We start from the raw sequence: 22,718 nt of genomic DNA, 5'->3' as shown, positions 1-22,718 counted from the left end.
AGTAAAGTGGTGTTTAGCAGAGAGCGTTCATCCCTTTAATCTAGTCAAGTCTTACAAGTGTTAATGCACAGACGTAACTATAGGTCTGCTGTATCATCACTAACTTGCCCCCTGTAGTCTGCAGACGCCCTGAAGAACCCTGTGAAACTCTATACGGCTCATCTATCTTTAATGCCTTAAATGTATAGCCTGGTTCCTGAGCGTCTTCACCAAAAGGAGAAAAAATTGGTCGACACGAGGAATAATGTTGTAAATCAATAATCTGCAAGATGCTATATATTTTAAAAATGTATGACAAAAAATCTAAATCTTTGGGGGAAACTAGTAGATTCTGAAACTAGTAGATTCTGACATCTTTAACTTGACCTTTCTCCATTGACTAATTGTCAAGTAGAAACACATTTTTGGAAAACTATTGAACTACTCATTTTACAATTGTTTCTCGAGGCTGAGTATTACATCCCATTGAGAATAAATTGACTTTTATGTGTAAAGTAGTTGGATTGAGCCTGGAACTAATGAAGTAATAAAATGCAGCATAAGTAAAGGATTATGTTGACCCCCCATTCAGACAATTATTTTAATTACAAGCAGAGAGCAGTTCTTATTTTAGGTATACATAAAAGTGAATGGTGATCACTGAGGTTCAGCCTTGCAACGAAAGACTACTGCCACTGGAACCTGGAAGCAGGGGCGGATCCAGGGGGGCACTTGCCCGAGAAGGAATCTGACAGGCCAACTAGTTTTCTCTACACACACACACACGTACGCACACACACACCATCATTGCCAACCCTGCAGATGGAATTAATTTCATGTCATTTTCATCAGCCACCTCCATCTGCTAACTGCTGGATAACAAAGTGGAGAGCTGGCAGATGATAGAGGGACAGAGAGAGAGAAAGAAGTTAATGTAATGAAGTAACGTCAGACTGTTGGGCCTTCAGTTTTAGTTTTATTGTTAGATTTTTTTGTGCTGGGGGTTACATAATTCCACATTTCTCCAATGGCAAATTAATTTTAGCATAATCTCATTTTTAAAAAGCCGTTTTCATGATAGATTAATGAGGCCAGTGTGATGGTTTCAAGGTGTTAGTTAGGGGAGGAAATTTATGAAATTATCTCCGAGTGTTGCGAGGTGAATACACGGATCACTCGACTGAAGGAGCAGTCACAAAGAAAAGATTAAAAGGATTTCATCTTTAAAGGAGGAATATTTGATGAGGTGTGTGTTTTTACAGGTCAGGGCTGTTGTAAGTGGCAGACAGAGAGACAGATGAAAAGATGAGTAAACGAGAGACGACAGCAGTGTGTGCTGACGGGAGACACCTCCTTTGACCTCCTCCAGCTCTGTTTTGAATTCCAATCTATTTTTGCGAAGCTGCAGTCACTTTTTTTGCCAAGGACCTTCTCTCTCCTTTTTATTTGATATATTTCATTCATGGCCTGGGGGGAAATTTTTCTTTCCACCCTGTGCGCACAGGTTAAAGCCTTTCTGAGCGATGATGCTGTAGCAGGTAGCCGGGAAGTGTCTTGCTTAAGGTTGTTTTGGCAGGTTTCGATGTGCTGGAGTTCAAAACATTGACGCTGCAGAACAGAACTCCCAACCGCTGGACCATGTGGATGTTACATGTAGTCAAAATAATGAAGTCTGACGGTTAACTTCCTGCAAAACGTCCAACTGCGCCACGGAGCACTGATTGAAGGAGGATATGATTTATGGACAGATGAAAGATGTGCTGGCAGCTGGATGGTTGGAGAGATAGATGGATGGATGGATGGATGGATGGATGGATGGACGGATGGATGGATGGATGGATGGATGGATGGGGCTGATGATGGCAGCTTGCCATGTATCCAGGCACTGTTTTGACAACAAGAGCCTCGCCATGGCTTCCCTTTTGTCCTGCCTCTGTTTATTTTGCCACCTGCTAGTCTGGGGGGAATGGGGTCAGTGCAACAGGAGCAGGGCCTTGTCCCTCTTGCGCTCTCTCACACACACACATGCAGGCACACATGCACACATGCATGGACACACACACTAAAGGCAGAGGTCACTGGGTCACAGGGTGTATGTTTTTGATCAAATCTTTGTGTGTGTGTGTGTGTGATTGCACAGCTATTTTGTGTACATTCAGTGGCTTGTGGAGTGAATTAGGTAGAACTCCCTGGTCAGACGGAATGTTTAAGGTTCAGTAACTCAGTCCCTCAGTTCAGAGGGCAGCTAAGGCCACTCCATTAAAACATAGCAGCAACTCCATAACAGAGCCAACGCACTGAGGTGACCTGTGACCTTGACATTATAGTGGTAAGCTGGCCAAGCTGATTCTCTACGTAATGTGTCTGGGCACAAAAACCAAAAAAACATAGGCTCAATATCCACAAATGTAGCCTTCCTCTGCAGAAGTCAAAATAGATTAGATCAGTATGATTACTGTAGTGAGGCCATGTTCTGTATGCGTGTCCATATGTTTATATCGTTTTCCAGTAAGACATTAGACGAAACATTAGTTCACTGTGTCAACCCAGTAAATAGGATTAGAAAGGGTTAGGGAATAGAATAAAGAAGTGGATTAAAGGTTTCAAAATTGAATGAAATATTGAAAAAAGAACATTTACTCATAAACTTTATTTAGAGAAACTGGACCATAAGCTGGGCAGATTTGTGTTTATATGAATATGTCAACAACAAACACCACAGTATTTTGCAGCTTTGAGTACATTTTGTTTTGAAGTAAAGCCCCTAAACTGGACTGAACTCATTCTGGTTGTGCTCATGATTTAGCTTTTTGCTATAATCAGCTAAAAACATAACTTGGCTCTCCATAAAAACTGCAATTTTACGCTTTTCTGTCTTCCAGCTAAATAAGACATCTCCTCCTCTCAACAGCTGTATGCACTGTGCACATCTGCCTAATATTAGGATGGAATGGAGGTTCTGAGTTTAGGTGGGGCTCATGTGGGTGGAACTGGGGGTGAAGTGTGTGTTAGCCCTGTGGTTATAGAGCAGAAGGGATTGCTGTCTTAACCAGAGGCTGCTTCAGCTCTGTCAAGGCCAAGTAGTGGAGACTGTGCTGTTTAAAGATTTACTAAATATACTAAATATTTAACAGTAAGTGAAGCATGAAATATTTATCTGGAAGGTTTCTGTGAGAAACCTGTACTTTTTACTCATTGTCCATTCTCTGTGTGTGTGTGTTTTTCAGTCAGGTTTGATCCGTGTGTCTCAGGAGGAGTATTTGATCGCCCCGTTACCACAACATCTGGCCACCCAGCACAACTACAGCGCCCCCAGTGGTCACCACCCACATGTCGTCTACAAACGCTCAGCGGAATACGAGGTCCACAGAAGTTCATCCACACCTGACAATCTGTACCTTCACCATCATGAACATCACGAGCAGCAGTACCATCACCATGACTACCAGCATGGGAAGCTGCAGAGGCAACACTTCTGCGGACGCCGCAAGCAATGTATGTAAGGGAACCTTATATTCCTTATATATTCCTCATGCTCTCTTGTTCACCTTCTGATAATTGTGTATTAATGTTGAGGAAGTGAAGTAGCTGTGATAATGAGATGTGAGTTTATTGCAAGCATCCTTCATACAGACTTAACATGTCACTGAGGTGACTGTGATGTGTGATATAAATCAGGCCGACTGCTGTTTCTAGCCTTTACATGAATTTGCTATTTAATCTTGTGCTTCATGATTTATTCGGGGTTATAGGGAAATTACACGTCTCTCCTCTGAAGTGCACACCATTAATCAACATTTTTGCACAGTGTTCTATGCATCACTGGCTTGCATAAGAAAACAGTACATGTGGTTAAACTGCTGATTTGAATACATCAATTTGTCAGTATTAAGTTCAACAATGCAAATACATTATTCAGTCATTGGTTTAATAATAATTTACATTTCGGGGTGAATGAAAAATGGGATAATACATTGTTAGTTAACAGTTTTCCAGTGACAGAAAAAGTAACACCAACATAGTTCTATTTATTTTGGTTTGTTTTTTTGCCAGTGTTGTTGAACAGATTCCTGAGGTGGTGGGTACATCTATTAGAAGTATAGAAATACTTAAATATATTTAAAATGTTGACTTGGACGTGGACTCCAACACCGTTGACTGGAGACTTGACACAGATACAAGGTTTAGTTACTCTACTACACTGTAAATTAGCATTTTACTACTACTACTACTACATGTATTATGGCACTGACTTAACTCCAATACAAACTTATATGACAAAGCATACCATTATTATAATATTATCATCACATCAGAACACAATGCTGTTTTATATATTTTCAGAGTTGTTCACCCTAAACCATTTCCCTCTTTTAAACTGTACATATCAATCCTGAAGAATACATTGTGTTTTATTTGTCTCTGCATTTGAGTGCACAAATGTATCTGAGGCCTTTGTAAAAGGGCGCCATCAGCTGCTCAACCCTCTGCCATGGTTGCAGTCTTATCTTTCCTTCTAGTGGTGAGAGCTAGGAAGCAGCGTGGGGAGTGAATTTCCTGTCTTGTCAACAGCCGAGCCTTTACTCTTATCACCCGGCACGAGCCAGGAAAAGTTCATTCATTTGACCCTCACTGCTGAGCTGTCTCTCTCTCCCTTTGTCTTTGTGCTTTATACTCTCTTTTTCTCTCCTCCCTTCCGTCCATCCCTTTTTGCCCATCATAGACGCTCCCAAGCCTCCCGCTGAGGACAGTTTCATCATGCCTGACGAGTTTGCGACACCCGAGGTGGAACAGCCAGGAAGGGCAAAACGATCGCCTATAAACTCCAACAGGGTGGGTGGCCTGAATGTGGAGACCCTGGTGGTGGCAGACAGGAAGATGCTGGAGAAGCACGGCCGGGACAACGTCACCACCTACGTCCTCACCGTCATGAACATGGTGAGGGTGGGAGAGGAGAGGGGAGGAGGTGGAAACGAGAAGGTGGCGTGTAAAACACCTGATGCAAGGGGGGCCATTTCTCTGTTTATCCCAGAGCTTGGTCTCATTATTCATGTAGCATCTACCAATTTGGTGGACTGCTATCTGTTAAGTGACAGATACATGATTAACATATGTTGTCCAGCTAGCACAAACCAGAGTGTGCTAGGATAGCATGTTGACTATTTTTCCAGGCAGAAATCCAAAAGGCCTCTTTTTCAGCTCTTCTAGAAAATTAGCGAAGAAATTAGAAAGCCATTGATATTGAATGAATTTTCTTAAAATGAGGCGATATAGTGTGTTCATAGTGTTACAAACGAAAAGAAAAATAAACATTAAAACCTACTCTTACTATGTAGTAAGGCCAACAGCTTATGGTGGCGTTCACAACAACAGGAAAATGTCTGGAACCTTCAGGAGAGGTCTGGGTAGAACACGCAGGAGGCAGCACATGACAAAATTAATTCTGCTGTGAAAATGTGTGTTTTTCAAATTGGCACAATATTAACAAAGACTGTTTCCTATGCTTCTGCAGGTTTCTAGCCTTTTCAAAGATGGCACCATTGGGAGCGACATCAACATTGTGGTAGTCAGCTTGTTACTGCTGGAACAAGAACCAGTGAGTAGATTTTTTTGCACTGGACACTGGTGATTGTTTAATTCACTCAGTCACTAATCCTCTTTATCTTTGTTTCCCTCCCTTCATTTCCAGCTGGGCCTGACCATAAATCACCATGCTGACCAGTCTCTCAACAGCTTCTGTCAGTGGCAGTCAGGTCTGGTGGGGAAAGGCGGTAAGCGGCATGATCATGCTGTTCTCCTCACCGGACTGGACATCTGTTCCTGGAAGAACGAGCCCTGTGACACCCTGGGTAAGACCGTGATCAGCGTCGTCTGATGAGGGTGCTGTCTGCAACTAAAAACATATATAAAGTTATACATTTTTGCTCATGTAGACTGATGCAGAGTTGATACTGTTGTAGCCACTACAGCTGGTAGAGATGGATATTTGACAGGTGCAAGCAGAAGGGATGAGTATCCCAGCCACAAATGCCTGGAAGTGACTCAAATGTAGATGCAGGCAGGAAACATGGAGGGGGGGTATGACCTGCAACAGAGGTCCCAAGCTAGAAATCTCCTTGATCAGTTGTCACTCTGGGGGAAAAGACCTCATTAAAAAGTATCCTGCCATGGTTGTCTGTCCAAGCAGCGGGAGAAACAACAAATGTAAAACACACCTGGGTCTGGATGAAAAGAAGATGTCAAATCTGCAACAAAAGCTGCTTCCAGACATGCACTGAAGTCCTGAGACTTTCCGATGGGACTGTATATGAGAACGTAAATGTCCGAGTCAGTTTCTCCAGACATTTTCTGGAACTTTTCCATGCTGGCCCGCTATTATATTGTTACAAACATGTCCGAGTGAGCCCATTTGAGAATACACCAGAACTAATACAAATATCTCAGGAGGAACAACAAGTGCCATACACGTAGAGGATGCCGATTAAGATGTCCGCTTGGAAAACAACATTTGAGAGTTTTTGATGACAAGGCCTGACAATGATGTTGATGTGCAATAAACAAAAACATTTGATTTCTGCAGCGGAATATATAGATTATGACCTGCCTCCTTCGTGCTCCATCCAGGTGCCACCCCTCACCTGAATGTTGCAGACATTGTCCTGTTGTTATGAATGCATCTGCCCTGCTTTGTTCTCCATATGTGCAACGCAAACTCCGGAAAATGTCCGGACCCTAAGTTGATGTCTGAAAACGGCTGAAGTGACGGTTTTAAACAAGAACCATGGTCCACCATGTCTGAAGTGACCGGTGTACTTGTGCATTTACTTGTTCATCCTATACATTAATGTCAAAGTAGTGCTTTCACACAACTAAATGCTAGTGATCTTTGCAGCACACAATTTCAATAGCTGCTGTGGGTACAAAAAGATCAAACATTACTTTTAAGGACAGAGATTTATCATCTTTATGTAACTTCTCTACTATAAGGCCACTGACAAAGACAACACAAAACTGTGGAGAAACAGAGGTCAAGAGGAATTGGCTTTGAGAATAATAACAGTAATGTTATGCCAGTGTTGTTTAAATTGAACATCTGGTTCCTCTAAGTCACAGGCACATTCATTAACCACATAATGACGTTCCTACTGTACTGTTCTCAGTTTTGGGTCCATCAGGAGAAACCTGCTGCAAGAAAATAGTTAAAAAACACACAGAAGCCAGAATTGAATATTTTCATCAGCTTGTCAGTTACAGTAACATCACTTCTGTTTCTCCGGGCGTTATCAGGTCCACCATCAGCAGTAGTCGTCTAAGCCTGATCATCTATCAAAGTCTTTTAATCAGTCTTAAAAGAAATAAGGGTAATAGACCAGACTTGTGAGGTAGCACATTGCAGCTGGTGTGAAATTCCCCTCCATGCATGTGAGTACGTGAATGCGTTTGTGACAGACATCTGTCGCATGCCAAGTCTTCAGGTTTCAGCAGAAAGAATGTGTTCTGTTACAGCAAAGAAAAGCAGACAAGAGGATTTTCTGTTACAGATTTTCAGGTCTGGTTTTGTTAACCTTTCCATTTCATGCAGTCAGTGTGTCGTTAATAAAATACATAATAACCAAGTATTCCTTTGTCTGTGCAGGGTTTGCCCCCATCAGCGGCATGTGCAGTAAGTACAGGAGTTGCACCATCAATGAGGACACAGGACTGGGCTTGGCTTTCACCATCGCTCACGAGTCTGGACACAAGTATGTTTATTGAGTCAATCTTAATTATTCCATAAATGTTGGACACAAAATCACTCTCTGATGCCATAGTTGAGGAGCTGCCCTCACTAAGCTGATGAAAACACTGAAAGAAATTCTACCAGTCACTTGAAACAGATGAAACTGTGTCAGATGTCTGTGACGTTTTCGAGCCGTGCACTGTACCAGTCTCTGCTCTGGCTCTGCTTGTAATGAATCTACATTAAATGAAATGAGCATGGTCTGATTTAAAGAAACAAATACTCTCTGAAATAGGAGCATTACGTTAGAGCACTACTTCATCCACTCTATGACACTCAGTGAGAGAATAATGGAAACTGCCCAAGGCACCACTACTCTGTGTTTATGTTTTTACGTTTCCAATGAGATAGAAGTCAGTTTAATTTTGATATTTGCAGATTTCATGTTGCAGTAAAAGTCTTTTGTTTTCCTGGCATGCTGGCCACACAAACTTGGAACATGTTTTTTTTTTTTTATTATAATTCGGCTAGGTGATGATATGTCTGAGTGTCTATAAGCTGCAGGGTCCAAATGGAATTAGCCAAATTAATCCAGCGCAGATCCAGAAACATGTCGACTCAAGATCCAAAACTGACAAATCAACAAAGAAGTAATTGTTAACCTTGTGAGAGTGAAGTGATGATGCAATACAACACGCTATATTTTCATTTAATTGCATAGTGTAACAGAAAAAAATGTGGGTAAACAATGACATCAGCTTGATCATCACCGTTAATCAAAAGAATCAATCAATAAAAACTGTCACTTTTACTCGAGACCTCACACTGTGTTTATATGTTTTGCTTTGTGTGAGTCACCTGCTTCTCTCCATCGTTCTCCAGTTTTGGGATGATCCACGATGGCGAGGGCAACCCATGTCGCAAGACAGAGGGCAACATCATGTCTCCCACTTTGGCTGGAAACAACGGGGTCTTCTCCTGGTCCACCTGCAGTCGACAGTACCTCAGCCGCTTCCTTGGGTATAGGCCTAACACACGTACAGGGTCGAATTTGCAACTGTTGTTTGTCTTCGCTTTCTGTCTGACTGACACGGGTGGTGTGCTGTGTTCACCAGAACAGCCCAGGCATCCTGTCTGGTGGACGAGCCCAAGCAGATTGGTCAGTACAAGTACCCCGAGCAGCTTCCTGGGCAGCTGTACGACGCAGACACGCAGTGCAAGTGGCAGTTTGGCTCCAAGGCCAAATTGTGCAGCCTTGATTTCGTCAAGGTGAGATACGTATTCACTTCATTTCAAGCTGTTATGATCCTTTATTTTAGCTGGTGGAGAGTAACTGGAGAGGAAAATAGTGATATTGGTCAGGGATATCTGTCACCTGAATCAGGTCATACTCAGAATCAGCAATAATCAAATTAAGACATATCGAGGATCTCAGATACATTATGTAGACAAACACCTCTTTATCACATTATAACATAACCTTTAACCTATCGGAGTTTCCACAACATTTTACCCTTAGTGTGATGTTATTATATTATATTCTACACTTAAGAAAGAAGAGCAAAGGAAAGATCAGTCTTTCAATAGATCATTAAATTATCCCTGGCTGGTGCATTTGCTAAACTATAGCAGTTGAGCAGATCTGGTTTTACATGGACGCCAACACATGTTAATACGTTCTTCTTCATGTGTCACAAAGTGCACCAGATGAGGCTCCAGTAATGAGGCTGAGCACTTGGATCGTATAGGGGCTGGTATTGTGTGCTTTAAGGCTCTAACCATGCAGTACTAAACTGGCTCTTTATTAATTAGCATGATCTTTGTACAACAACAACATCAACCCCCCCTCACATTTGACCCCCCATTAAAATGCATTCAATCATTTGAATGGGAACCCCCCATGTAGCCCCCACTGAATCCTTATGGTCTTGGTATAAGCCTTTATGTTCAGTGCATTCAGTGATGTTGATTCACATGTAAATGCTGTTTAAAATACCGCAGGCTTTCTTCTAGCAGGGCTGTAATTGCTGGGAAATCGACTTTGCCAAATCGTATATATATGAGGGATTAGCACCCGTGACAGGCTACGTTTCCCGAACAGAAGATCAAGCACTACATCTGCATTTCTCTCATTTCTCTTATTCGACCTGTGTGCTAGTCAGTGGGTGGTAAATTAATCTACACACTGATTAATAGTGGATTTGGGGCTGCCTTTCACACACGCCTCGTCTTTTTTCTCCCTGATGGGCTCATGTAGAAAGATTTTTATTTTATGGTGGTGTGGCTGTCAACCACCTGCTTGGTGTCAGAGAAGTGAAGACAAAGACTCAACACACATACACATACACACACACCAGAGCCCGCTCTCCTACCCTCCCTCCGTCCTGGTTTCTCTCCCGTTGCCAGTTGCAGTCGGGCGCGCTGCCAGACTCTGCCGCCTGTCTCTCGACCTCGGCTCTCCCTCTGTGCTCACTCGCTCGCTCTGTCTCTGTATTGTTGGGTCAGATGACACATGCAATTATAGCTTGTTTCATTAAAGAAGTACAGTGATTAGATTGGACATCGAGGCTTTGTGCAGAAGCTTACTCCTGGTTATCGCAGCAGTGGGGGTTTATCAACCAGCGCAATGGTGGTCCTTCCAAGGAGCAGGTGCTGTCAGGTCAGGAGGGAGGAGAGAGGGGAGGAACACGCTGCCAAAAGGTGCCAAACTAATGATCACAGAAAACCCCATTTTTGATGATTGTCTTATCCTGTATGTTTGTGCTTGTCTTGTTTGGCAGGACATCTGTAAGTCGCTGTGGTGCCACCGCACAGGACACCGGTGTGAGACCAAGTTCATGCCTGCTGCAGAAGGAACCAGCTGTGGTCCGGACATGGTGAGGAAAGACCAACTTGTTCACAGTGGCCATTCACTCACTTCAATAATTAGACACCATTATAATCAGAATGATAATATGGGTAGAGCACTTTTCAAAACTATATAGAGTGAATCATTTAGATAATCAGTTATTAATGGAAAAATATTGACCAAACAGTCTCAGTATTTGAATACATAGTATGCACAAGGCCCCGTTCAGACCTGGTATGAACATCCATCCTGAATCAGTTTGTCCAGTGACCACTTCTGATCGGATCTCACTTCCCTGCTCTCGATGCAAATAATCATGTACGTCGTTTGTGTTCACGAAGGCCAAGTGTGGGCGTGAAGTGTGTGGGCGCGCCAGAGAGAGAGAGAGAGAGAGAGAGAGAGAGAGAGAGAGAGAGAGAGAGAGAGAGAGAGAGAGAGAGAGAGAGAGAGAGAGAGAGAGAGAGCAAGTGTAGTCAGGAGGGAAAGAAAAGTGTCATTATGTGTTGGTCAGTGTTCATATTGTGGTGGTGACATAAAAAAATCAACATTGGACACTAAGAATCGTAAAAATACGTTTGATTCATTGTGAATGTGAGAAGAATCCAATGATTACACTTTGATTATAATCACGCTACAGTGCTGCCAGCTTATCTCAGCTGAGTAAAGTTCCGTGCTGGAGTCTCTGCTGTTTGCCTGGCATGCTCACTGTGACACAATTCCAGAAAGTCATCGCTTCCAGCCAAGAAGTCGTCTTAGCATCCTAAAACATCATAAAACCACAACTTAATGTCTATATACTTGTTTTTGTACAACTTGTAAATTGCATCTTATATGTTACTCCAGCTTTTGTGCTAAGCTGAGTGAACTAGCATCTGCTGCAAGCGTCATTTTTACCTCACTGGCAAGAAAGTCGTATTGATCATTTCATCTAAGTTACTGTAAAAAAGTAAGTAAGTGCTTTTTTCAAAGCCAGTCCTTTAAACAAATCGTCAGTCAGGCTGATGAAGGGCAAACTTTACCCAGATGGTCCATCAACATCTATCACAGTTTACAGACCCAACCTGTCTAAACTGCTGCCATGTTTACAACTTGTCTGAACGTCTGACTGCTCATTTCCTGTCACTTCCTCCTTTGTTATAGTGACGTCAGGAAGTTTATTGTCTCTAAGCTGTTTCAATAACTGATAGGGACTATAAATCTGCAAGATTGAGCAATCATTCTTCAAGTTAAGAAAGGAGCAAGGGCAATTCTTTGAAACCTGAAAAGGCAGAGACACCTCATACTGAATCCTTTTAAATGGAAACTTACTGGATGAAAAGAAAATTACTAATATCAATAATCTTTAAAGTATCTATCATGCTTGTACAGTCTGCACTTGCAGAAGCATTTATGCACTGTCAGTTCTCTCAGCTGGACACGTAACAACTGCACTCCTTCACATATTGACATTTGATATTTAGAAAGAGGGAGAGGTGACATTGTGGTTGTGCAGAGTTTGGCTTGGCTCGGTACGGGTGTGGTCCACAGTATGTGTGTGTTTGTGTGCGTGCGTGCGTGTGTGTGAGTTTTGGCTGTAGAGTTTGGGTGTCCAGGTGTGGTGTTGGGCATTTATCCAAACCAGGAAACTCAGGGAAGACGCCTGGGCCAATGCTCAAGTCCTGATAAGAAAGCTATTTATGTGTGTCTTGTTCTCATCTTTCATTATCTTGTCTCTCTTTTCTGCAGTGGTGTCGGCGGGGGCAGTGTGTTAAGTACGGGGAGCATGGTCCCCGGGCGATCCATGGCCAGTGGTCGGCCTGGTCCCAGTGGTCCGACTGCTCCAGAACCTGTGGAGGAGGGGTCATGTACAGGGAGCGCTCCTGCACCAGCCCAAGGTATATACATTTGCACATACTCGCATAGTCTTCTTATCGGATGCATCACCTCCCTTTTAATGCCTTTGGATGGATATACGAGCCAAGCAGATGACAAAGTGATTCATGAAGTCATGTGGCTGCTTCTACTATGTAAATCTGAGTTGCTGTTCGGGCCAGAAAGTAATTCTTGAAGGCCGTGTGTCCCAAAGTCCTTCCTTTCTGAACACCTGAAAGTGCTGCCTGCCAGGTTGCTGTCAGCATAGACATGCACACACATACTGTGTGCGCACACACACACACATGCGGCTCTCATCAGTCAGGCTGACAGTCCAGACAGACAGACAGACAGACAGGCAGACAGACAGACTATCTCTGCCTATGCTCCAGACGAGGAAAACCTCCTAATAGCTAGCGCTTTTCTCTGAAAGCTGACAATACAGTCAGCAAACGTCCCCTATTGATGCTCATTCACACAAACATAATTCTACATAATTCCACAGACCCAGATCCCACAGTGCATAGCTCTTTGTTAGCGAAGGGCTCTGTGCTCGTCATTACGCACACGTGAAAGATTCACTGTCTTATAGTTGTCTTTCATGACAGACGTACAGCCACTTGTTGGTATTCCCCAAACCACTCGGGAGGTGTATAAAATGTCTTTATGACTTTTACTGTCATACAATACAGGACAGATTTATTGTTGTTCTGTTGCTATGGTGAGATCAAATAATTGATAGTCGTAGCCTGCAGTTTGCTGGCCAGCCCCTACAACACTTATCCAATACAGCGAGCTCTCTGCAATGTGATATTTAGAGAAATGATTAATCTGCTGTTGTCCATTCATTCATTCAGTCATTTCCCTACCTTTACTGTGCAGTACGGTGTGTGTAAGCCACAGGCCAAAGTCACTCTGACAGAGATCTTGTTATAGACTCACATTAAGTTGCAATTATATGTTTGTTTTGTTGTGAGGGGTTTAAAATCTTTTAACACACAGACACATGATGGGGATGGTGGAGTCAATTAACTGTGTTTTTTTGATTTCCCCCAGTGAGAGCAATCAAGCAGAAATTTAGCTAACACAAAGTCTTATACAGCAACTCTGATGTTTCTCCTTGTTGTGTTTGTAGCCTGCTGTCAAGTGAATCTTAAACCTTATTCATATCTAATTCTAGAAATCTCTGTCTGTGGAACATCTATCTCAAGATCCCTTCATCTTATCGGCTTCACACGTCCACACAAGGAAGTGTCGTGTCAGATTTGGGCAGTTTTGTGAAAAAACAAACAAACAGAGGAAGAAGTAATTGATTGAATATCTTGTGAATCTCAAACAATTAAAGGAAACAGCATTGCCAAATAGGACTTATATTCCTGCATGAGCACACACACCCACAGGCACAGGATAACAAGACACACATTTCACAGTAAGTTTCCAGTATGATCATGGCTAATGGCTAACATCCAAGGCACCACCTTGATTTGTGGACAGATCTCAAACTTAATCACGAAGAATCTGCTGATTGGTTAGTACTGTTAATGATTGCCATCATATTGGAATTAGTCATAGCATGTTAGATCATGGGGGCATGTCACATCCAATCCTACATGCATGACCACATGCTGTGTCTCTGTGTGTTAAAGTACAGGTGAGAGGATTTCGTCATGAAAAAAATAGCAGGGACACAGTCGCTCTCATAATTACTGTTGTCCCTGCACACCGACTTTCAGCCAAGTCTGTGCACGTGACTTGAATATCAAAATTACTTTTGTCGCACACAGTCGTTCACACAACTCGTGCACCGCGCTAATATCATACCGTTTATAAGACAGCCTCAAGAAATATTAGTATAAATGAAGTAACTGTTATTTCAACTGCACACAGTCCATCCGCAATTAGTTTTCACTTCTTATTCTTTATCACAGTTCTTCTGCTTTCTATGATAACTCTTTTTAATTAACTTAAAATGAAATTACAGTAACCTCAAATTCTTACAAACCACACATCGTCACCTTTGAATTTAAAAACAAAACAAACTTCTTCAGTTCTTACAACTTCAAAAAGTTTACACAAAATACTCAAACTACTTTCAGTGTTTACACATCAGCACAGATTTCAGAGCTCGATCTTTAATTAAATCTTTAACTTGAAGGAGCCCTTTAACCTCAAATATGAATCCATTCACTTTCACTCAGGGCTTGAATTTCATTAAATTACCTCCAACAAGAAGGTTATGTTCCTGTCTGCATTTGTGTGTTGGTTTAGCAGGATTACTCAAAAACTAGTTGACCGATTTACATGAAATTTTGGGATGGGTGGGTCGTGGAAGAACATATTAAATTTGTGTTGATCTGTATCAAGGATTTTATTTCCCACTTTGTGTATTTTGCAAGATTTTTCAATATTTTCACAGATTTCTCAGAGAATAAATCACGTTCATCTTGATGAGAACAATAGGAAATGTTTAGGCGGATCTAGTGAATTTAAATGTGGTTTCATAAGGGGACTGTTGGGCCCTGGTAGGGGTATGAACTCTACTATTCAAGTTGATACCTCAGGTCAAATCAGTACTTACATTTATGCTGACTTGTTTCAACTGTATTCCAACTGCGACTTCTGCTATGACTTCAACAGTTTCAGTGTTTCAGTGACTTCAAACTTATGGCTGCAAGTTAATAACATCTTTTTCCGAAAACCTGAATTTATTTCTAGATTAAAATTATATCCACTTCATGTAGGAGTCCATTCCTATATTCATAAACTGCACAGTCCTCTTTACTCCACGAGCTTCATCACTGCTTACTTAGTCACTGGGCAGATACTGATGTGGCTGCTCTGTCCGTCACAGCCGACTTGTCTCTTAATCCCCGTTGACGGATCAAAGACGTTTTCAGAGGCAGACCGGCCCTCATATGATACACATTATACACCATGACTGGCAGACCAAAAAGGGCCACAGAGCCCTTTAAACCAGGTTAGCTGTCAGGTTCATTTATCATTCCTGTGGCACTAAAGAGCATTTTGTAGCAGCTACCGCTAAACACGTGAGTTATGGGTTCAGTGGGGCAGAGGGGGGATGCAAAGATGGTGAGGGTGGAATATTAAATCCAATAATGCCTTGTCATGATATCATGATCAAATGCATACAATGGGTCAACTAGTTGTCAGATCCCCCAAGAACTTTAACGTGAAAAATTAGGCTGGGTTTTTTCTAAATAGGACATCACAACCCTGCCACCCCAACACACACCCTCCACTGAAAGAATTCCACAAACACACTCATTCTAACTGCACTGAGTCATTTTTTAGTCCCTGACTCATGACATCCAGAATGTGTTTGCCCCCATTAATCTCTGCAATTATATTGGAACAGCCCCTCTGCTCCTAATCTGGGCAGAGCAGGAAGGATTACCCTCAATCTGACAGCTTGTCTCTAATATCATCTGCACCCTAACACTGAACTGTCTGGAAAGACTGGGGTATCCCTGGTATATCTCTGGAGAGATCATTAACATTTGCCACTTTTGAACACGTTTAGATTCTTGTCAAACTTGCAGTATTTGCACTTAATGTATATGGATAAATGACATGTATATGTACCCATATAAAATCTGAGTTGGGATGACAGACTCTTGTACATTTTCCCCTCTGCCCTACCACAAAATCTTCGCTAAGCAAGAGTAATCTTAAAGCTAGATCATTTGACTCTGCTCAAACTCTTTTATGAGAGAAGCAATTATGTTTTGCTCAGTCTTGTAAAGGGGTTCATGTGATCAGCCAATTAAAGCCCTCCAGTCAGGGAGTTGCTCCAAGACGGAAAATGCATCCTCTCCACTTCTCTCACTCCCTCCAACTCTCCTCTATTACCCCGTAGACCACCTGCCAGATCAAACACAGTCACCCTAATCCTCACCAACAAGCCTGGGAGATTAGGTTCACGATCTTGACCTGGTTTTGTAGGGAGCATATTTTGTCACACACTCGATTTAAAGAGAGCGGGGGTGTGCGATGAGGGAGCCGACGTGCTCAGATAGACCCCTGTTTGGCGCAGTCTCCTGGTTGTCTTGTAAAGGTGTTTTACAGGGGTTAGCACAGTAGCAGAATATGAATCTGTGTGTGAAGTTGTAAGAGGGGCAGGGATGGAGCAGGTGACTCAAGGAGACAAGACTAGACACGATGACCTCTGACCTACAGGAGTTCAGCTTCTGTCGCCAGGCTGATTTAACAGGCTCCCGGGACATTAAAGCATCCTAAAGGGTCCTGTATTGGAGCTGGGTGTTGAGACTGAAAGAAGAATAACCGATACACAACCCGAAAACCTGTCGTATCTGGTTTCTGTCTTGTTGCTGGAAGTAGATTTACAGTTGCACCGAGAATGTATGATCTAGGGAGAGGAGGCAAAAGGGTGCAGAAGACCGGGAGTATTGTGAAACTCAGGGCCAGATGTACATAATCCATGAATTGCATTCAACTCCCTTCTAAAGTAAACTCCATATTCTATGCTCCTCTGATCAGAAGGCCTTGACTGACGGAGTATACAGGGTAGTCCCCCACTGGTCTGCCGTAAGCACATTACCATATGGACTACGTTTGTCTGCCGCTAAGTCTTAATAGGATCAGGGCTATGAAAACCTGGGCCAAATCTCCCCCTCACCAAGGGAAGCAAGAGCAGCGCAGAGCAGATTTACACACACACACATACACACACCTTCAGTGGAGCTCCATCATTCTTGGCAGCTAAGTCACTCTGTGATTGAGTCCAGGTCCGAACGCAGGGGATGAACAGTTGGAGTCAAACGCAGGGAGGCAACACACTGCATTTTTGCTTCTGATTGTTGCTCGCATTCGGTTCACACAGACATATTCAATAGTGTCACAGGACATTCAAAAGAACCACGTGTCTGGCTGATTTGTCGTCCTTGTGTTTACAATTAGGCCCTTTTTTTCAATTCCTACACTGTAAAACTTTGTGAGTTGTTTTTATTAGACATGTTTGATCAGCATGGTTCCACAGTGTGTGTGTGTGTGTGTGTGTGTTTGTCTTTTTTTGTGGCTGCCACTTCGCTAAATAGCTAAACTCAATTTTCTCTGTTGGTGGCTGTGTTGGAATGCCTGGCATGAGTTTGGAAAAAATCTGACATGGTATCCTAATGTTTAAGACATTTCAAGACTTGTCTCTTTCTTACAAGTAGCGATGGCTTTCATCATTTTCCTGATGCACATTAAAGCTGCTTTATCTATTTATGTTCTGTACTTTCATTTATTCCTGTGTTTGAAGAGGTGTTGGTGTAGCATGGCGCACAGGATCAGCTGACATGGCATCCAGTTTTCTTTTGAAAGATACCATCACCGTCATTAGCTTTAATGTTGTTTCTTCAAAACCCTGAACTGTAATTTACACTTTGATCAGGGATAAACATAAACTAACAGATGAGATGGGGCCATTTTCATGTATGAAAGCAGCACTTCTGATGTCAACTTTAAATGCAAACTTAATGATCATTTCTTGGACACCACTGTCCACTATGGTGAACCAACACAATTATTTTGGGCGTATTGTTTGTGTCTGATGAAGCTAAAAGGAAGTTTGACATTTTTGAAATAGATGCTTTTTTTCAAGATTAAGATGAGAGGATGGAAATCCATATCATGTCTGTCTGTTAAATATGAAGCAGCAGCTGATTAGCTTATCTTAGATTAAAGACTGGAAACACTGAAACGAGCATTGTTCTGTCCAAAGGTAACAAAAACATATTCAACAGGTTATATGTTATTTGTGGAAGCTGACAAGAACTGCAAATCTGACTATTTCTTGGCCGGTTGCAGGGAAATTGTTAGGTTACCAAAGCATTCAGTGAAGACACAGAGTGGAAACTGCACCTTCATTCGGTCTGAGCTAGGCCACAATTTAAAACAGTGGCTCAAATGTCCATCCATCCATCCGTTATCTATACCGCTTTAGCTTTGAGAGTCTAGGAGGGAGCTGGAGCCAATCCTCGCTGATATTTGGCAAGAGGTGGGATATACCCTGTACAGCTCCCCAGTGTATCACAGGACCAACATATAGAGACATACAACCATTCACTCTCACATTTACACCTCTGGTAAATTTAGAGTCTCCAATTAATCAAATCCCAATCTGTAAACGTTCTTTTGTTTCTTCTCTTCTTCCCTGTCGTTTCTTCTGCTCAGACCACAGAACAATGGTAAATTTTGCTTGGGCTCCAGTCGACTCAACCAGCTGTGTAACACTCGGCCATGCCCCCTCAACGCCGTGGACTTCAGGGCCCAACAGTGTGCCGAGTACAACAGCAAGCCCTTCAGGGGCTGGTTCTACAAATGGAAGCCCTACACCAAAGTGGACGGTAAGGTGATCAGTTGATCAGACCCAAAAAGAAGAAGAGGAAGAGTTTGTCTAGTCCTTTGGTGCATTTATATTAAATGTATGATTTGCTACAAGGATGTAGTGGATGTATTCTTCTTTAAGAGCTGCAGAATATTTACAGCATATAATTTTGTGAATTAAATGACAGTACTTCTGGGGGATTACGAAGACATCCCTTGATTTACTGTATTCCTGGCACATAATGCAAAAGAAAATAAATCTCATTGTTTAAAGTACACAGCCCCACTACATAAACACAGAATTGCAGTTGCTCAGGGCAAGCGTCTTCATGTCTTAGTTCTGTAGATCTTTTATATTCTACACCCTGCTGTACTGTGCTCGTCCAAATCTCTCTTATAAAGTGTTTCTGTAATGCCAACCTCTATTTACTGCTGCAGTGATTAGGGCCAAAAAGCTCGAGGAAACTATCATTCTGTGTAATGTGCATAGGGAGACATGTAGCCACCTGCACCCTCTGACACAGTGGGGATAGATTTAAAAAGGAAGCCTGCGGGCCAGCTTTGTTACACAGAGCGAGGGAGAGAGGGAGTGAAATGAAGGAGAGCTGTGTGTTTGGCTGTCGTCCCAGGCCTGTTTAAGCTGTTGATGAATGGGAGGTGATGTAGAGAGGAACAGATTCTGAACTGCCTTCTGGGACCTTGGGCCAAGTCACCTTCACCGTCATTTATTTTAATCAAAGATGGCTGCAGAGACTTGTCTGTGATAACTGATCTGAACTACAGAATAAACCTGTTGCCCCACGTGAGTACCCCTGGGTGCAGTCATAGTCAGTTCCTGTCTTTTCCAATTCAGCCTCAGCAGGAGCTGCATATACTCTATGTAACAGGTTGCAGAACAGTAGCTACTAGAACTTCACAAGTAGCAGGCCATAGTAGAACTTGACTGAATTGTGACTTCTAATGATTCTAACTTCCTGAATGTACTATTCTGTATGTTGTGTGTGCAGATGAAGACATCTGTATGCTGTACTGCATCGCAGAGGACTTTGACTTCTTCTTTGCCATGTCCAGCAAGGTCAAAGATGGAACCACCTGCTCTGATTACAAGGGAGATGTCTGCATTGATGGAGTCTGTGAGGTACATATACTGCTGTGTGTGTGTGTGTGTGTGTGTGTGTGTGTGTGTGTGTGTGTGTGTGCAAAAGAAATTATTTTAAATTGATGAAATTGCTATTTCTGTCCATCAATCTACACTCAGCAGCCCATAATGATGATGTTGGCATGTTCACAGGAGGCCTGTCATGATAATTACTATATCTATTTATCGTTCAATATATAAACATGAGGTCAGGACCTCGATAAATTGCCCATTGTGTTTACATGCGTGTTTGTTTTTATGAGAATGTCACCAACAGCGAGTTGTGCCGCTTCTCTCCTCTGAGCCTGGGAGCGAGGCGGAGTTTACACTCACACACACAGGCCCAGGGTCAGGCCCCGCCCCTACTCACTGACACAGAGCAAAACAGACAGTGAAGCAGGGATGAGAGGAAGTGAAAACATTTTGGGTTTATGTTGGATGAGAAAGGAGAGCCCATTAACGTGAACAAGGCAGTATGTCATATTTGTTTAGGAACAGTGGCAACAAAAAGTGGGAATAAAGGGTTTCCACTACTTTCATTATTTCCGTCGCTGATTCAGGATTAGAGTTGTCGGGTTGTCCTTCCAACCCACTCCCTCGCTAGCCTGCCTACACTTACACTAACTCACAATAAACACCAACACTCATCAGAAGTTATTAGGACCTGAACAGGACTCAAGTGTACTTTCTGTTTGTTTGATTTGCTTGAGAGTTTATGGGGCACGCATTGAAACACATTGAAAAAAGTCCAACATTCAGTGGCTCTCAGTCCACCTGCTACACACAACACAAGACGCTGGCTAGACTGAAGCTACTTTAAGTGAAAGGAATAAAAGAATGCAAAGGACTGCAAGAGAATGAGGAAAAAGAAAACAGAACTCTTTTAGCAGAACCCGAAAAATATTTATCATCACCTGGCTTATTACATCTGTATAGTCCGTTGTCAATTAGTGAATCCTTTAAATTAAAATGAAAGCAGTATCTGCCAATTTCATGCTTAATCCTGCCTGCATGCTGAGGACAGTCAAAACTTTATGGTTAGCCACCAGCCCCCGACATTGGTAGGATTTCTGCGGGTGCTGCTGATGGTCAGTCTGTGAAAGACAGTTTAAAGGGGACGGCAGAATGGATAAGACCCGAGACTGGGGCGACGGTCCAACTTTCAGCACATTGGTGACCTGAAGCAAACAGCCAAGATAAAGCTGGAGTGGTTTTGGGACAAGTCTGTGACTGTCCTTGAGTGTCCCAGCCAAAGCCCAGACTTAAACCCCGTAGAACATCTGTGTACAGGCGTGACAATGGCAGTTCACAGATGCTTCCAATCTAAGGGAGCTAGAGAGTGTCTGCCAGGAAGAATGAGATAAACTGCTCAAATCCAGGTGTGCAAAGCTTGAAGAAAAGCTGTAATTGCTGCACAATGTGCTTCTACAAAGTCCTGAATCAAGTGTCATTTTTTCTTATTGAGTCAACTTCACTTTGGCTGTTAATTGTGATTTTATTTATGACACTCGCAACTGTTATATCTCTAAACCTCATTTAGGAAGATAAACAAAGGCAAATGTTAAGATGCAAGACCAAACTCCTTGTTCATCTTTGACCTACTGTATTTATTTTACAGCAGTGCAAAATATGATTACAGTGGACATTTGGGGTATGTAATCCCAATTAACTACCATCTGGAAAAAGTAAATAATTGGGTTAAAGTGGGCATTTGTTGAAAACCTGTCAAGTTGTCAAAAGCAGTCATGATGTTGGTCATACACTCTGTCCTTTAAGGAGTCATTCTTGCCAAGATGTCATCTAATTGCTTGTAGAATGCATAAGGGCCCAAGGAACAAGTCATTTTGTGAACAGAGACGTGAATTCACCTCAGCATTTTAACTGCTGCAGTGGATCGCATGTGACACACCAGATGTCAACAGAGATGGAACACATTAGTTAATTCCACTGACTACTGGCTACTTTTAGAAACAAACTGTTCTTACCTGTATATTGGAGCACTGCTGACATTGATGGTATGTGTCTGTTTTGCATGTGTTTTTGTGTGTGTAGGCAGTGGGCTGTGACCAGACTCTGGGCTCCAAGGCCTCTCTGGACGCCTGCGGGGTCTGTAAGGGAGACAACTCCACTTGCAAGTTCTCCAAGGGACAATACACCCTACAACACAGGGCTAACGGTAATCTTGGTCTTTGTCTGTACTGAGTCTGTACATTTCTTCAAGCCAAAGGGAGATTTTAAGCAGACAAACAGAAACAGACACTTCTAATGGTCTGATTCACTTCATGCATTTGGGGTAACACACATATACCAGGGGTAAAGCAAGGACAGTGTGTGTGTGTGTGTGTGATGAACTGTTCCATAAGGTTTGAAGAAATTTCAAGGACTTCAAGACAGTGATAAACAAATATCTAAGCAGGATTCAGCCTTGACTTTCCTCCCTTCTTTTTTCAGAGTATTACTCTATGGTAACAGTTCCAGCTGGGGCACGAAGCATTCGCGTTCAGGAAATGGAGGTCTCCACCAGCTACTTGGCCGTGCGCTCCCTCAAAAGGAAGTACTACCTGACCGGGGACTGGACCGTGGACTGGCCAGGAAAGTTCCACTTTGGCGGAACTGTGTTCGACTACCAGCGCTCTTTTAACAAGCCGGAGAGCCTGTATGCTGCTGGACCTACTAATGAGACGCTGGTGTTTGAAGTAAGCCGCCGCTGTCTGGTGACGTCCGTTTGTGGCAATTGACAGTGACAGGGTCCCTTTTTTTTAATGTCTGAACATGACGAGGCTTAGATGAAAAAAGAGGCTTGGGTGGTAGGGAGAACAGGGGTGTTTGTAGCT

At 42.7% G+C, this 22,718-nt stretch overlaps 1 protein-coding gene across 2 annotated transcripts in view; it reads left to right on the top strand.

Annotated features, from left to right (window-relative positions):
* Positions 1 to 22,718, top strand: part of adamts18 (ADAM metallopeptidase with thrombospondin type 1 motif, 18) — a 58,513-nt gene that overhangs the window by 12,465 nt on the left and 23,330 nt on the right. The window contains exons 4-16 of one of the 2 annotated variants that reach the window (XM_035160512.2): positions 3,207 to 3,474; positions 4,703 to 4,917; positions 5,492 to 5,575; positions 5,669 to 5,828; positions 7,616 to 7,721; positions 8,582 to 8,719; positions 8,815 to 8,968; positions 10,480 to 10,575; positions 12,273 to 12,421; positions 18,594 to 18,766; positions 19,754 to 19,884; positions 21,937 to 22,060; positions 22,336 to 22,580. In XM_035160512.2, coding sequence (XP_035016403.2) covers positions 3,207 to 3,474; positions 4,703 to 4,917; positions 5,492 to 5,575; positions 5,669 to 5,828; positions 7,616 to 7,721; positions 8,582 to 8,719; positions 8,815 to 8,968; positions 10,480 to 10,575; positions 12,273 to 12,421; positions 18,594 to 18,766; positions 19,754 to 19,884; positions 21,937 to 22,060; positions 22,336 to 22,580 — 2,043 coding nt within the window. Of the gene's footprint in view, positions 1 to 3,206; positions 3,479 to 4,702; positions 4,918 to 5,491; positions 5,576 to 5,668; positions 5,829 to 7,615; positions 7,722 to 8,581; positions 8,720 to 8,814; positions 8,969 to 10,479; positions 10,576 to 12,272; positions 12,422 to 18,593; positions 18,767 to 19,753; positions 19,885 to 21,936; positions 22,061 to 22,335; positions 22,581 to 22,718 lie in introns of both variants that reach the window. The other variant, XM_035160514.2, reaches the window with a different exon arrangement.

This window comes from Hippoglossus stenolepis, chromosome 1 (genome assembly GCF_022539355.2).
Source record: "Hippoglossus stenolepis isolate QCI-W04-F060 chromosome 1, HSTE1.2, whole genome shotgun sequence".
Lineage (NCBI taxonomy): Eukaryota > Metazoa > Chordata > Actinopteri > Pleuronectiformes > Pleuronectidae > Hippoglossus > Hippoglossus stenolepis.
This window is presented reverse-complemented; position numbering and strand designations above follow the sequence as displayed.